The following is a 16483-nucleotide window of genomic DNA, read 5'->3' as shown; positions in this document are numbered from 1 at the left end:
CCACTCCCTCCTGAATGTCTGACATGTAATGTGCCTGATGCTGATGTTATCTATTAACAGCTGATATATGGACTACTGCTGATACAGTTATATCACTGCGCATGTCAGTAAGGAAGCAGTACAATAGGAATGAGCTTGGGATTTTGATAGAGTGTGAATACTAGAGCAGCTTGGCTGGATGCTGGGCAGCAAATGCTTTTTTCCAAATATAATAGGCAAAAAATGGAAGTGGTAGAGAAGTACATGGACTATTCTCTCTCTTATGACTTTTAAACTACAGCAGATTGGATCTGACTGTTCTTAGGAGGAAAAACTTGACATAATTTACAGCATGAAAATATCATATTTTCCAGTATGTTTAAATTTTGACATGTGTTAAAACAAAATTTCTTTGCATGGATCATAAAGCTCAATATTAAATGAGCTGTGTCTTATCTTGTCTCATGTGAAGTGAAACATTTCAGGGTGTAAGAGAGCTTTTGACATTTTTGATGTTTATAACCCTCTCTCCTAGAAAACTCACAGCTGTGGCTTGAAAATGGAACAAATGTTCAATAGCAGCCTCTGGAATGTCTTTTTGTACCAGGAAGCTTAACTTACCTGCTTTTTCACAGGACTACTGGCAATTTTTTGTCTGTTTTTGTGGGTCTGGTGGGGGTGGGAGGTTGGCACTGGGGCTACTGAACTGAGAACAAAGCCAAATCATGACTTCCAGCTTTGATATAACTTATTTGAAAACCTTATATCCAAGATTTTAAATCTTCTCTTTCCCACAGGCTTGGGGATTATTTTGAATTGGTGGTGTCCAGGTTCCAGGGGCCACCCCAGTCCTCGCTGCCCCTGGGGCCCTGCTCCCTCGGGGTGGGGGGACAGACCCTGGCGGCCAGCCCCAGCCCAGCCCCACAGGCAGCCCCCACCCGACACCAGCTCTGGCATCACTGCACCGAGACACATGTCAAAAGATGCTATGTATTACTAAGGGTTTTTTAGAGACAGACAGAAAGAACTCTAACAGAAGAAGTTTTCTGCATACTCAGTGGATCCCAAAGCACCAATGGATCCTATACAAGAGAAAGCAAAATATAACTAGTTAACTGCTTGTTCATGTTACATGAAACCATGAGTTGCGCAATGAAATGAATTTGGTAAGAATAAGGAGGGAAGTGATGAATATCACGTCTTGCAACATTTCCCACAGTACAACAGTTCCCTATAATGCAAGCGGTGAGGGAAACAGCCCTATTTATAGCTACACAACCATTTAAAATACAAGTTTTTTCCATCTTCTTTGAGCCTCAAGACTATCATACAAAGGTAAATGAGATACAGAATTTTGAAAAATGAGGTAGGTTCATCTTTATCTTCTCTGACTGTTTTGTTTGTTGAGGTATGCAGTAAGATATGAAGATGGATACTGGAACCCAAGGCTAGAAGAAAAATGTCCTGGACAGAATCTCAAAGCTGGCATAGGAATAAATGGAGCTAAATTGAACAAAGGTTTTTGCAAACAAAGTGCCTACTCCCTTCTTACAAACGGTCCTAGCCACAATTTTCATTTTCTTTACATTTTTGGTACTGAATTTGCAGCAAAATTAGATATCCCTCCTAGATCCACTTTTATGCATATATTCAAAAACATCCTTGAAAGTACATGAATCAGGTATTATGAGCTAGTGACTTCATCATAACACGCTGCCCACTAGGTGATTGGAGCTGACTGATATTGCTACAACTGATTTTGACATTTTCTGTTTGCGACTATTACCCACTTGCCTGATGTCTATTCCTCTTAACTTTTCTTTATAGCACATAGACGGTCTTTAGACCTTAAGTTAGCAGTCATCAAATATATGTATATAACATTTCATACAGCAGTCCCAGGATCAACTGCCTTATTGTTTTGTGGCAGAAAATTACAACTTCTTTAACTTTTGTACCATTTATCTGAACATTTTTCTTACCGCTTCAGAGTTCTGTTTAATCTTCTCTCCCTCAAGACCTGAGAGATGGGCAGAGGTCTGGAGACTCAGAGCATGATAGTACACAAGAAGGATTTAGACAGTGTGAAGACTGGGGAAGTTTTGGGGACAAGAGGAATCTGTAGGATGGCCTGTGCTTTAACCCTGTCTTGAAATGGAATATGAGGCAGTTAAGCAAAAACAAGCAAACAAACAAGCAAAAAGATACCTTAAAGGAGCAATCCAGAAAGAAGAAGCCTGGGAGCAGTATGGAAGTTGTTCAGAATTACTGTATTGGAAAGCCAAGTAATTCTGTAACACAATTTGAAAAGAAATTAAAACATTGCCGTAAAAAAACATAGATGTCTCTTTTGGATAGTTAAGTAGATCAACCTAGAAAAAAGGGCAGCTTTTAAAACGTGAATCTTTCCCAAAGAAGCAAAACAGAAATGCTCATAAACATGGCAGGTCTAATGTTAACAGGAAATCAGAAGGGATGAAAGGAAGTGAAGAGCACCTTGCAAATATTCTCAAGCAGCTAACAAGTTCTTTAAATATATCAACAGCAGGAAATCAGCAGGGGAATCAGTGGGATGTCTTGGTGGCAGAAGTGTAAATGGTCCCTCAGGAACCATGAGGCTGCAACACAAAATCTCAGTGCACACTTTGCATCAGTCCTGCCAGAGGGGAAACTGTAGCAGAGAAGCTAGACCACTTTGAGATAAATATACAGACAGTTTACTAAGTGGATAAATTAGATATAAATAAGCCACCAGGACTAGTTGTCATCATCTGAGAACTCTGAAGGAACTAAACTGTGCAATTGCAGAATCGCTGGCCAAGGCACATAGCTGCTCATTATAGTGCCGGAGTGCTGGCCCGTTGCCAGAGTAACTCCCACTTATGAAATGGCTCTAAAAGGGATCTTGGTAACCACAGCCTACACCACCACAGTGACTCCGACGTCTCTTCTGGCAAGGTGGCAGAAGCTATAACAAACAACAAGATCCCCAAGGACATGAATTAATGCAGCCTGCTGAGAAAGTGTCAGCATGGCTTCAGTATAGGGAAATCTTGCCTCACTAGAGCCATAGGAGCTGAAGGATGGTGAGGAGGCAGGCAGTATGAGCAGGTCAGACTAGATAAATTCAGGCGTGAGTGGTTCACTCCGACATCATCCACTCTGGGCAAGTTTTGCTGCTGTCTGTCTCCAAGGAAGAAGAGATGGTTGCTCCTCTTGGGCTCATCTTCATGATCCGATGGATGCTGCTGTTTGCTTCAGTGTGTGATGGCTGGCAATGCACAGACTGTGAGTACAATGCTCCTACGAGACATGCTCAGAGGTGGGGTGTAACGTGCTTCTCTTTAGAGGTAACTGCGGTTAAGCTGCCTTATGGCTGAGGCCTGCTAGATAGCCTCTGCACCTGAAAGCCTGGGAACATCAGTATTGCATCTGTACTGATACTCTTCTGTGATACTTTCAGTGGAGATGCCAGACTCCCCTATTAGAAATTTGACACTGAATCAGAGGAAAATGGAACTGAGCTGGGTGAGCAGCATGAATTTCACTGAGTATTCATGTTCTGTGAATGCAAGTGGTAGCATGGCAAAGAAAAAGGTAAATGTGCTATGTAAAGTTTTAATAGAGATAAATCATTACACTTGTTTTCTTTTTCTTTCATAGCCTTAAGCAACTGAAAAATTTATCCTTGGTAGGAACAAGGTAGTCTCTGTTTTAGTGCTTCTTTCTCGTTTTAAGTGAGATCTTCCTTTGTACTGAGGTATGCCCATTCTGTCTCACCATTCTCATGAAATACTTGCTTTCAGAGTGCTTTTATGAAATCAGGGCCTTGATAGGACTGAAGTGTAAGATTGCTCTCGTCCGTATTTCAGAAGAACTTAGGTGAGAGGCAGGTCATGAAGTGCAGAAGACGATTTATGAGTAAAATGGATAGACTTGAGTTAAATACAGGTATCCTGACTGACTTACGTGAAGATAAGACTTAGGCAGCCTTGAAGATGCCATGATGTGCCTGCTCAGGACTGGCTGGTGTGACACAGAAGACAGTGAAGACATCCTTTCTGGAGTGGCTGCTGGGGCCAGACAGGGTATCCATGTGTATTTCAAATACAAACTTTGTCTTTGTGTAGGCAAACTGAGCCAAGTCTTGAAAAAAATTGTGGGCCTGAGTGGATGGTGTCCATATAGCCAGACATTCTTGGAGGGTTTACTCTCTAGGTCAGTCTGCAGGTCAGCATGGTCCAGATTCTCATTTTGGCTCAAGAAAAGGGGAAACCTATATAAATAGCTGAAGAGGAGAAATGCCACCAGACTTTCTGACTAGATATCCAAACTCCTGATAGCAGACATGAGACTTGGACCTCAGATCTTATGTGAATGCATGACTTAAAAACTGTCACAACCTTATGAAAAGGCAACTTCTGCTCATGTTTTAGTTTGTTTTAAGAAGTACTTATGCAGGGAAGATGGCAAGTTAGACCTTCCTCTATTACGCAGCTATTCCGTATGTTAAGCAGAATAGTTTCTCGGTCACTGTCCTCTACAAGATGGACTGAAACTTCAAAGCAAATCATGAAGCTGTCCTCCTGGCATTATTCTTTTCCCTATGTATATATTGCTCCTGCCTTAGCTAAGTTGCCTTCTTCTAGAGCTCAAAGCTGCAGTAGTATCAGCCCATTTGGCCAATATTTCTCATGCCTCTGACCGGATAGGCTACCCCAAATATAGAACTGTTTTAAGAATAGGAACTGTAATAGTACATATAGGTTTTGGCAGCCTATTTTGCACAAATAGAGAGGGAGCATTTCATGTTGCATTACTATGTCAATAAGCAATCCGTATACCATGTTTAATGTTTCAGTAGACAGGTTCTAGAAAAGCCTGATCTTTTGGGATTCCTTTAATACTCCATGCAATTATATCACCTGCAACACTAATCACAGATTTGAGTAAATTCATGTCACCCTCATTTCAGCAATCTAAACATGGAGACTGTAGTTCTTTAAGCTCCAACAGGAGCTGCTAAAGAGGTACAGACCCTGCCTGAAGGCAATGTATCCCATGTTTCTTAGATACCAATGTCTCTGTCTTCCCTCACCACTGTGTAGACAAGGCACCTGCATGACTTGCTCGGACTGGATGCTAGCTGTCAAGAAGCTAATGTTAGTGGAGATGAACCTCAATCCAGCTTCTTACGCAGGCAGTCATTTGCAGGGTATCTCACTTTGTCTTTGCATGGAGTATAAACATGGCAGCCAGCTATTGATTCCTATGAAAACACATACTCCATGTTGAGGACGTTTGAACTGATCTGGGGCACTATGGGTGGAAAGGCAGGAAGAATTGCTATTCCCGACACTGTTTTCCCAGGATTTCCTCTAGGATTTCCTAGAGGGAACACTGAACTCTTCACCCTGCACTGGTAAAGGTTCATTACCCCAGCCTTCTGGGAAGGGAGCTCTTGAGCCTGGAAAGATGTTGGTACTTGTTTCACTGTTGCAGTGGTCCCACTGTTACAAATCAAGTACAAGCCTGAGCCCTTTCTACAAGGAGTGTTGTGTAAACCACCCAATGAAAAACAGAAGAGTAAACTATGTGCATATCATTTTTCAGGTGAGGGATACAACCTGCGTGTTTCAAAGAAGTATAGCACCTCCTCTACATAACGGTGCAAGCTTTACAGTTACAGCAGTGAAGATCAACACTACATATTCAAGCATATGCACATTTATTCCACAAGGTAATATGCTCAGCCTTGGGAAAGGATTTGCCTGCTTCCAATATTTTAAGGGTAAAAACAAACAAACAAACAAACAAACACATTAATTCATTTGTTTCCTGTTCAATGAACAAGCTTCTTGTTCACAGCCTTATGACAAGGTTTCTAGTCACAAGAAAAGGAGATTCTTACGACAACTCAGTAGTTCTTTAGTCCTCAGTTGCCACCTTGCTTGTTGCCATCTTTTCAATTGCCATCTATTTCTCTTTTAAACATTTGTGCTAATATTTTATTGATTGCATTTAAATAACCTTAAAATGTTATTAAAAACCCAAGGGAAATAGGTTTGTGGCTGCTGGTTCTGAACTTATTTAAGAAATCTGTGATACCTTTAGTTTTATCACAGTGTCACTCATGATCTCATGACTAACACTTTGCAGTGTCTTATCCACAATAATGTAAGGTCTGACAGAATTTACCCCTTTTTGTATCAAAGGGGTAATATATTTGAGTGGTAAGAGAGTGAGGAACATGATCTGCTCGTTTAAGCAAACTAGAGCTGGCATATACAAAATGGCACTAATTCTAGTATTGTCAAGCCCCAATAAATTGCTCTTTCCTTTTAAAAAGAGGATAAGTCATACTTCCTTTTAAAAGGCAAGTTTTAAAAAAAACTTATTGGGACTTTTTTGGAGGGACATTGGGGTGGAGGAAGCTTAAGGAGAAAATTGAAATGTTTGTGATCAGGAGATGGTTCCTGGAATTAATTCCAGGTGGAAGAGGGTATCTCTGCAGACCACAAAGACTTCCTAAGCTTACATCCATATCTATTTGTGTAAGCATTTCTCTCTGAAGTCTGGGGAGACTTAAAAGATCTGCACTCGGGCTTCTCATCTTCCCTGGAGTCCTCAATTACCTCCTCACTCTCCATACATATCTGACAGGGCATTGAAGCAAATTCCTTAGGAACAGAAATACTACTGTAGGGTCCTGAAGGCTGACAGGGAGATATTTCAGTTAGTGACATTGAGGCACCAGTGTCTTATTTTGAATTGGAACAATTCAAAACACAGGAGTAGCCAGTTTAACTTACAGTCTGTACTAGAGCAGCATAGGCTCCTCTGAGCCTTATTCTATCAGATGCAATCATAACCTTATCCTTGGAGTTTATACCCATGTGAAAGTCTTCATAGAGCCTGTCACTGCAAACAACTTCCAGTGATGCTACCTAAAATGAAGCACAACATTTCTAAACCCATGCAATAATTGGCTGAAGTCGCAGGTGCCTAAAATACCTAAGCAGATGCTGAGCTCTTCTGGCTTGGAGCAAGGGGACATGGGATATCCTATTCCTATATTACAGGTATGCCTGGGACAGCCATTAAAAATTTCTCCTGTGTGATTTACAATGTTTCCCTCATGAACTGCACTTGGCATGAGGGCAGGGATGCTCCAGGTGATACCCAATACTTTCTCTACTGGCAGAACTCAAGGTGAGTAGATCTGCTTGACTCTAGGGAATTCAGAATTCTGATTCAACACATGGCACTGCATGCATTCAACTAAAACACCTCACTGTACACAGAGAAGAAGAAGAGAAGGAATGTGAGCTTTATGTTAAAGATGAAAATGGGAGACACATGGGATGTCACTTCCAAAATGTGACGATAAAAGATACAATTACTTACTTCGTGGTGAATGGGTCTAGCAAAGACTCCCTGATCCAGTTCTATGATCAGTACATTGACCTGTATACAATTGGTAAGTAAGTAATTTCTTTCTGCTTTGTTTCCATTTTTGCATGAGGGGATCAGGGAATTCATCCTTGTGAAGGAGCTGCAGTCATTGCAGAAATGTCTTCTTATAAAACAGGCTTTCCTTTTCCTTGGAAAGCTTTGATCCTGGCCCCAGTGGCTTCGAAAATATCATTCCAAAGTGAATCAGAGCAATAGGAGGCAGAGGCATTATGAAATAACAGCTCAGAGAAATCTGACCACCCTAACAGATTACTAATGCTGAGAGACAGGGTTTTCCAGATGGATATCAATTTCCTAAAAGCCATGCAAGCACATAAACTAATGGATGCTGGTATCAGATTCCAGAATTACATCTGAAATCTCTACATTTCTTTTCTCTCATACAAACACAGTAAAATTTTGTTACTGAGCTTGAAAACCAATTCAATTAAATATTAGCCTAAAGGCTGAAGTATATTGACTGTATCACTGAATTCAAAACAAACCCTCTTATTATTTCCTATTAGACCTAACACTGCTGCAAATAGTCTCATTTCTTGCTTTGATATCTGGCTGCAGAATTCTACTCCAGTTTACACCCTTGTAGAATCTGTAGCACACCATTTCCTTTTGACAAACTATTGACATGTCAGTTCACACTGGGTTATCCTTTTACAAACACTGCTGGATAGAATGTTTTTTCCTTAAATATGGTATCTATACAGGCAAGCCCTGAACTCTCCCTTCATGCATTATCATTGCAATGACAAAAGGGGCAGCGTATGCCGCTCTGTTCAAATTGCTTTCAATCATTTATTCTGGTCAGCGTTTCTATCTCCATATTTTGAAACACAATATATCATAACTTTTATTTTTGCGGTAGTTCTTTTACTATAACTTGAATTTCTGCCTTGCTTGTTTTACTTCTCCAAATTTTAATACTTTGGACAGAGATTTTCTTTTTAGTCACTGCTTTTCCATCCTTTCTTATGTGGATGGACTCCATGGCTTGACTTATATTGTACAGCCTTAACACTGGGTTTGGAGAAATGTGTGGTTTGCAACGGCAAGTTTCCTGTTTGAGATGACCACAGTCACTTCATTCCAGGTGATAAATCACCTGTTAAAGAGCCAAGTATCCATGTCTCACCTTAGACCTAAAGCCAAAAGAGAGAGACTGTGGGTTCTTCAAGGAAATCTTTTCCCCAAGTCAGAAAGGTATGAGTGAAGTCAAACAAGAAATCTCTACAGCTACAATCTACCCTGGGTTTTTCAGCACTGAAAGCCTTTCCCCAGAAGCTAATCTATTTGGGACCAGTCTTCTTATTTTTAAGTCTTTCTCCAAGAAGGTCCTCAGGATGTAAGAGATTTCACTCCACACCTCTGTCCTTTCAATGATGGCCAAAAACCTTTCAACTGAAGAGACATGTCAGAAGCAGCCTGTCTGAGCACTGGCTCCCCCTTCTCATTGCCAGTGTGCATGGCAACCATGGACAACATATCTTCACTAGAGAAATGAATATGCGTACAAAACACCACAGGTTTTCATATGCTCTGTGTGGTGCTGTACTTGGGAGCTTCCTGTACATTTACTATGAGAATGAATCAACTGATTTGGCAAAGCCCGATTCTTTCTGGTATTGTATTCAAAAAATGGACAAATAAGGCTTCGTTCTACAAGAAGGAATGGAGCTGTAGCATTTATTCACAGGAGATGAAACCCAACTGTTCTTCGATCAATGCTGTTAAGAGCAGCCAAGTCTGGTAGACTGCAGGATCCGGAGGCTCCTTCCTGTCCTGGGCCAGTGGAGGAGTACAGCTGTTCCACATCCCCCTTTCCAGGCCCTGCCAGTAGCAGGGCTGACTAGAATGTCAAATAGGTATGCACAAATGCATGATAAAGGCACAGCCAGCCATGAACAGATCAATCCGGGCAGAAGGACAGCACCTCACTGTCTCCTTTAGAGACAGTCCCCTGCAGGGACTCGCCATAAGCACAGACAGTGAATAGCCCAAATAACCCAATCTGGTCTCTAAAAATCAAAGCAAGGTAGTCCAGCTGAAACTGAAGTTTCCTCTATCAACCTTTTATCACCATTTTTGAGATCAAAGACTGTTTGCCTTTTGTTTTTACAATAAGCATCATGTCCTTGGAGATAATTGAAATATAAAGTCTCCATATTTGTGCTCACACCTATGGCAGATATGTGGAGAAGCTGGCTAGGTTCTTAAAATTTAAGCTCTATTCTTAATTTTACAACACCAAGCCAGCCACGCCTTCATGTTACAGGAAGAGGCTTGAAGAAAGAGAAGTCCTTTGGATTTCTCAGCATCAGCTCTTTCTTCCCCAGTAAGGAACATCCTTATAAAAAGAAGAAGGAACTCTACCTAAGGGTTTACCAAAGTAAATGGAGGAGTTTTGTATCTTGGTATGCTCCTAAGTAACATTCCCTGGCTCAGTCCCTGTTTTTTCTGATCCTGTAGACAGGATCTGAAGAACTTCGGTCTTTCAGTAATGCCTAACAAAGTTTCTAAGAAGAACAGATACAAACAAGCATCTTTGCAGGTATGCTACCTGCAATTGCACTCTCTTTTATCAAAGTAAAAAGAGATGAAAATGATTTTAATTGCATTCTTGATTGTATCATTTCAGAAAAGCTCCCCCCCCCATTAAATGTCACTGCCAACTGTGGTGGAATTCAAAAAGATTGCATAATTCAATGGCAACGACCCCAAATAAGTCATTCAAGCAAAGACAGGTGTTTTATATATGAAGTTGACATAAAGCATAAGGTAAGAGGAATTTATTGACCTGTATTTAACATTAATACGTATGTTTGCATTTACCTACACACATACATAACAGAGATATCTTTCTCTCTTTCTTTTACAGTGTAGCTTTTCTCACATGTAGTACCATATTTCTTTGTGGTCCTCTCATTCTTGTACCCTGCCAGGTACTGCCCCATCTTTTTGTCTCTGTTCCCCTGAGTGAGATATTGCTGAAGGCACATTGGGTGGATACGACTGTGTAGGACTAAGGGGAGAAGCATGGATTCATTATGACTTGAACATAGCCACAGTTTTGGCTGTGACAGAACTCAAACAGAGATGCTGCTTTCACTGAGACTTACTGGAGCTGTCCAGGACCGCAGTTTTTCCAAGGGTGACTGCATCTCTATGAAAGGGCAGAGGTGGACTGTAAGTTCTGGACAGCATAAAAAACTGGACAGTACATTCAGTTAAAGAGTCTGGATTGATGGAGGGGACTTAAAATTTCTATATATTCTATATCTATATAGTACATAGATATATTGAATGTATATATAGAGAGAATTACGCATATGGAATATATATGTTTATATATATTTTTTTACATATATATATATTTACATATATATTTAAGATATTCCAGATATCATATGGAAGCAAAGCAATCATTGGTCTAAGAGTTGAAGCACTATAATATTAAATAAAAGGAAAATAAATGACAGAAAAAAAGCAGAAAGGCAGAGCATCTACCTTTTAAAATTAAGAGAATCATTTAAGCTCCTAAAATTCAAATTCAGATCTTGATTTTACAAGTCTTTTTGAAGAAACACAGAGTGATAGATTGCTGTGTTTCATTGCAAAAAGAGTAGACATTGGCTACCGTAAATGTGGAAGAATTTCATCAAATGACCACAGGATGGCAGATAGTGTCTGCCAAAGAAAGGGAAAGGATGACTTTCCTGGACCAGCTGACTACGTCCTTACTAACACAGCCCTGATGTGGTTGGCCTTCATTGCTGCAAGGGTGCATTGCTGGCTCATGGTCAACTTTCCAGCAGGATCCCTGGACCCTTTTGCACAGAGCTGCTTCCTAGGCAGTCAGCTCCTCAACCATCCTGTTTTATGGGGTTATTCTTTCCCAGATGCAAAACCTTGCACTTGCAACTGTTGAATTTCATGAGGTTTCTGCCAGTGCATTTCCACAGCCTGTCCAGGTCCCTCTGAGTAGCAGTTGTGCTCTCTAACACATTGATTGCTCCCCCCAGTTTAGTGTTGGTCTCAAGCTTGCTGAGGTTGTGCTGTGTCACATTATCTATGTCATTAATGAAGACTTCGGATAGCATTGGTCCTAGTACTGATCCCTGAGGATATATTATTTACCTGCCACCAGGTGGACTTTGCACCACTGATCACAATTCTCTGAGCTGGCCAGTCCAGCCAATTTTTCACACACCTTATTGTCCACTTATGCAGCCCATTTCTCGCCAGCTTGGTGAAAGGAGACTATGGAAAACTGAATCAAAGACCTTGCTAAAGTCAGGGTATACAACATACACACCCTCTTGTCCACAGTGCCAGTCATCTCATCATAGAAAGCAATCAGGTGGTTCAGGCATGATTTGCCCTGGCAAATACATGTTGGCTGGCAGCTTTTAATCACCTTCCAGCACTTTGTATGTTTAGAGATGGTTTCTAAGAGGATTTGCTCCATAAGCTTCCCAGGGACTGAGGTAAGGGTGACTCACTGACATCCGGTTCCCTGGATCTTCCTTCTTGCCATTCTTTAAGGCGGGTGTGATGCTTGCCTTTTTCCAGTTATCAGGAACATCCCCCATTTGCCGTGACCTTTCAAAGACGAGAACAGCCTCACAGTGACATCTACCAGTTCCTTCAGCACTCTCCAATGCTTATACTCTGACAAGCTAATGGAGAAGAAGATACAGTTTGCCAGTAATTAGCTGCTTGTGGTCACTACATTACATTACAGTTGTTACAGCTATTCAAAAGAAATGAGTGAATTTTACTGTATCTATGAAAAATGTTGTTGAAGGGCAGCTTAAAATCTATTTGAACTCATGTCAGTCTCAAAATGTTTCATCCGAGGAAAAAGGAAACAATATTTACATAACATTTGCAACCAAAAGCAATGAAATTAATTTTTAAATATAAATACCATACATAAACTAAAAGTTTTATCTCATGCATTTTTCTCTCTCCTCCCCCCCCCCCCCCCCCCCCCCCCGGTGTATGCAGAAATAAAGCTATAGTTCTGATTCAGGCCAGGTCTGTTTTGCTTGTGTTTCAGTTCAACCACCAATCTGAAAGAAAATTTATTTCTCTGCTCTGGTGGTAAGGAAAACAAATACTTTTCCATAGCAGAATTACTCACTATATAAACTTGGCAGTGTAGAAGAATTATATATTAGATCTTAAATCTGAGATAAATCACCAGTTCTGAACAAACTGTCAAGTAGATAAGAAAGAGCAATGGGGTGAAAGAAGATAGTGGATAAAACATGACTTATAATCTAATCACAAAACAAGCAATCATAAAAATAAAGTTTTTCTCTAATTTACAGGCTAATCCTGAGGAAAAGACCAAAGATACTTATATAACAGTAAGTCTTCCTGTTCAGTTAATCAGCAATACATTGGCTTCACAGTCATGTTTGAAAAGTAAATAGTACGCAAATGCCTTTAATATCAATATAACAGCACTCAATATCCTATGCTTTATGAGATACCTATTTATAAATTTCTTAAACATTTCAAATTGATAAAAAATTATGATGTTTATATGACAAATATCATATATTCAAAGACAGAACAAAGACAGAAGTTTACTGAGAGACGTTCTTTTTTAAATGAAATGTATGGATACATGCATATTATATGCATCATAAACAGACGTGCATTTATATTTTGCTCTGTAACACCAGTCTACTCCCATAAGTAATGCTCTCATAACCTTGTAAAAGTTTCAGTGGTAAATAAAACTTACACACAGTTAACATCTAGAATGCAATGAAGAACAACTCACTTTAATTGCTTTGCTTTTAGGAAAGAAAAAAGAACTACACATTTCAAAATTTCAATAAGAAAAAGAGGTACCTTCTGAAAATCAGAGCAGCTGGCAATGGCTGTCTTGTAAACACAGCCTGGGGGGAGTGGAGTGCACCTGTTAAGTTTGGTAAGAATGAAAATCAATTCTTCAGCCTAGTTTTCCCCACTTATTTCCTATCTACCTCACACATTGCTTTGTACCTGCTAATACAAAAATATAAATGATGTGCAAACATTTTGTTTCAATCTACAGTGCTGGGAAGAAAAGGAAGAGAGTATTTGTACATCTCTTAATACTCAAACATTCTGGTGGTTTGAAATCAATATAAAAATTTATACAGGTGTAAGTGAAACCATAGTAGATATTTATTGAAGGAGATGAACCAACAGGTTCAATGTTAATCTCTCCCAACATATATTACTGCTTAAGCGCTAAGTTAAAGAGCTGATTTTAATTACAACAGAAACCTTTCAGACTGTTATCCACCAGTCAGTAACCAAAGTAGGTTTTTGACATAGTTATGTGTCTATTTCTTTTTATCACACTAAAACCTTGTAACTGCTATTCTTTCAGGAAATGAAGAAGTTATTTCTCCTTCAGTATTGGTCTTACTTCTGATTGCAGTTGCAACACTCTTAGCAGCAATCCTCACAATTTTTTTCTGCAAAAGGTAGGCCTAATTTATGCATTTATTTTATTTTGCCTGTGTGCATGAAACATGCAGGAAGTTCTTAAGCAAACAAGTATGGTAAAGATGTCTCTGTAGCACAGATAAACCTTTTTTACTCACACTGCAGTAAAAACCAAACCAGATGTGTGGTTCTGCAGGTGCTGTAAATATAATGCCCAACGTTTCTCCCTGCCTGGTCCATAGGGCCTTCTTCTGTCAACATGGCAAGGAGAACAATCATATCCAATTACTCATATTAGCATTATAACTGATCTGAATATTTGTAGTGTCTGCTGTCTGCACAGTGTATCTCCCGATTCCTTGAAGTGCTGAATTTACTGCAAACATGCAGGTTGATTATCCTTTCCAGTACAGATTGTGCAAGATTCACTAGAATTCCTAGTGTTTTCCTGAATGGTGTTCATTCTGTGCTGACACGATATATATTTTTCATTTCTCTTTCATTTCTTCTACTTTTGAAGAGGAAGATAAGAGCTCATTCAAGACTGCAATGGTTTTGATACATTCTAGTTACTTATTTTTCCTTTTCTACTCCATCCCTTTTTGTTCTCCAGGACTGGCTATTGGAAAGCAGCATTTCCACAAATCCCAGAGCCTAAAAATGCATTTCGTGTACTGCCTGATACAACTCTAGAGGTATCTTTTTTTCCTATTTATACAAAATGTATGAAATTCAAGGTTCTACTGCAGTCTAAAAGGTATTGCTTAAATGATAAAGAACTTAATACAGAGAGTAACTGCTGCTCTTCACCGTCTGAGCAGGGCTGAAGAGTGAACACACCCTCGCTCTCTGCACACACAACACCTCCCAGGCACAGGTGCCTCCAATATGAGCTTGGCTATAAGTCTACCTAATGCCCATGCCCCAATGCCAGGACCCCTGACCCACTCACTGGCCTTGACCTTGGTCATTCCAGGCATGGGTCTTCTCCTGCTCACCAGTTAATCCTGCTTAACAGTCACTAGGGGATCCATACAGGATAGAGAGGACGATGACACATGAAGTGGTTAGGAATAGGATTTTGTAAGATAATAGGAGAGACTGCACTGACCAGACACATGGTTTGACTAGACAAGCATATTGCCCAGCAGCTGACCTACATCCAACCATGCCTGTTATTTTCCAGCAATTTCTCATGTCATGTTGGGTAGTTTCTCATGGTCTGTTCAGTTAACTAAACTTCAGGCCAAGGTGTAGTCATCTGCCTGCATAGTTTAGCAAAGTTAATCCTTTTTTTAAAAATTCATTTGAGATGATTTATGATAAACTGCATGGTGCACTAGAGAAAAAGATAAGTTCTCCTTGCCCACCTTTAGGCCAAAACCCATGTGCCTTCATTATAGAGAGGTTGAAATTTCACTGTTGTATCCTGCTAAGGAAAGCTTACTAGCTAAGAAATAAAGAAGTGAAATATTCCTACAAAATATACAACAAATATTGAAATACCCTCAGAATTACAAATAAGTTAGTAGAGGCTATGCTTATTTATAAAACTAATGAAGTTTTTATTTTATTTTCTGCAGACTGAGTGCAAAATGCAATCGATAACACCGGATACTGAAGAGATAATATTAGTTGCTGAAGTAATGAAATAACCAAAGTAAAACAAGGAATTTGCAAGTGTATTTCTCAGCTCAGACAACTGTATATCCTTCTGTAAATTCTGGCATAACCCTTAGGCTTTCACCACTTTCTTCCTTTCAAAGACAAGAACAGTAGTGCAGCCAAAAGAGATGGTTACCTCTTGTGCAATTTTTTGAAATCCCATTTTATTTGCTTTTAATTTGGACTGACTTCAGCTGTTTGGATAACTGTCCTTTTTGGATATCATCCTTTTTGTGAATATGATTAAAATATTTCAAATTGAAATATTTCACAGAAATATTTCATTTTATTTGAAATCAGAAAGACTCACAAATTTTAATTCTTCTTCAAAGGAGAAATAAACTAGCAGAGGTGTAGTATCAGAGGTGTGGTGCTTACATCTTCTTATGGTGAAAGAATGTGACCCATTCTGAGAATATGCTTGGGTTATATATAGGTATTGGAATGTCTTTCTCGTCTTCTGATCCAATGACATCATACACCAAGGAACTAGTGAATTATGCAGGTCACTACCAAGAGAGAAAAAGACTTGTCTGGTGAGAGCTTTTGTCATTTTTAGAGTCTGGACATTTCCAATGACATTTACAGTACCCAGTATGAGGTGAGATACAACTGCAGAAAGTAGCTTCAGGAGGCCAAGATTCTTCTGAACATTGGAGGATCCTTGGACTTATGGAGAAGCATCACATCTGCGCAGGTCAACAATTACATGTACTATCTGGACCATGCTATATCTAATGTTGAGATATTGGGACAGGCACAGACTTACATTACTGTTTGGGAAAGATTGAATTCTTGTGCCTAGAGCAATGGTTCATCTTGGAGGAAGGTATAATAGATTTGGATCAACTATATTTACTCTTTCATTCTCTATGAAAATTAGTTTCCAAACATCTGTTCTTATGGGTAGAGTTTG

At 39.7% G+C, this 16483-nt stretch overlaps 1 protein-coding gene across 1 annotated transcript; it reads left to right on the top strand.

The window, feature by feature from the left end:
• Positions 1-966: 966 nt before the first annotated feature.
• Positions 967-15831, top strand: LOC112992410 (granulocyte-macrophage colony-stimulating factor receptor subunit alpha-like). The gene is made up of 11 exons (XM_026115455.2): positions 967-3267; positions 3443-3576; positions 5593-5719; positions 7062-7191; positions 7284-7459; positions 10088-10227; positions 12786-12824; positions 13267-13396; positions 13844-13940; positions 14516-14597; positions 15486-15831. Exons 1-11 carry the CDS (start codon positions 3183-3185, stop codon positions 15555-15557), a joined length of 1212 nt encoding a protein of 403 aa, XP_025971240.1. The 5' UTR covers positions 967-3182; the 3' UTR covers positions 15558-15831.
• Positions 15832-16483: the final 652 nt, after the last annotated feature.

Source organism: Dromaius novaehollandiae, chromosome 1, assembly GCF_036370855.1.
Source record: "Dromaius novaehollandiae isolate bDroNov1 chromosome 1, bDroNov1.hap1, whole genome shotgun sequence".
Lineage (NCBI taxonomy): Eukaryota > Metazoa > Chordata > Aves > Casuariiformes > Dromaiidae > Dromaius > Dromaius novaehollandiae.
The sequence above is the reverse complement of the archived record's forward strand: the minus strand, read 5'-3'. Positions and strand labels throughout refer to the sequence as shown.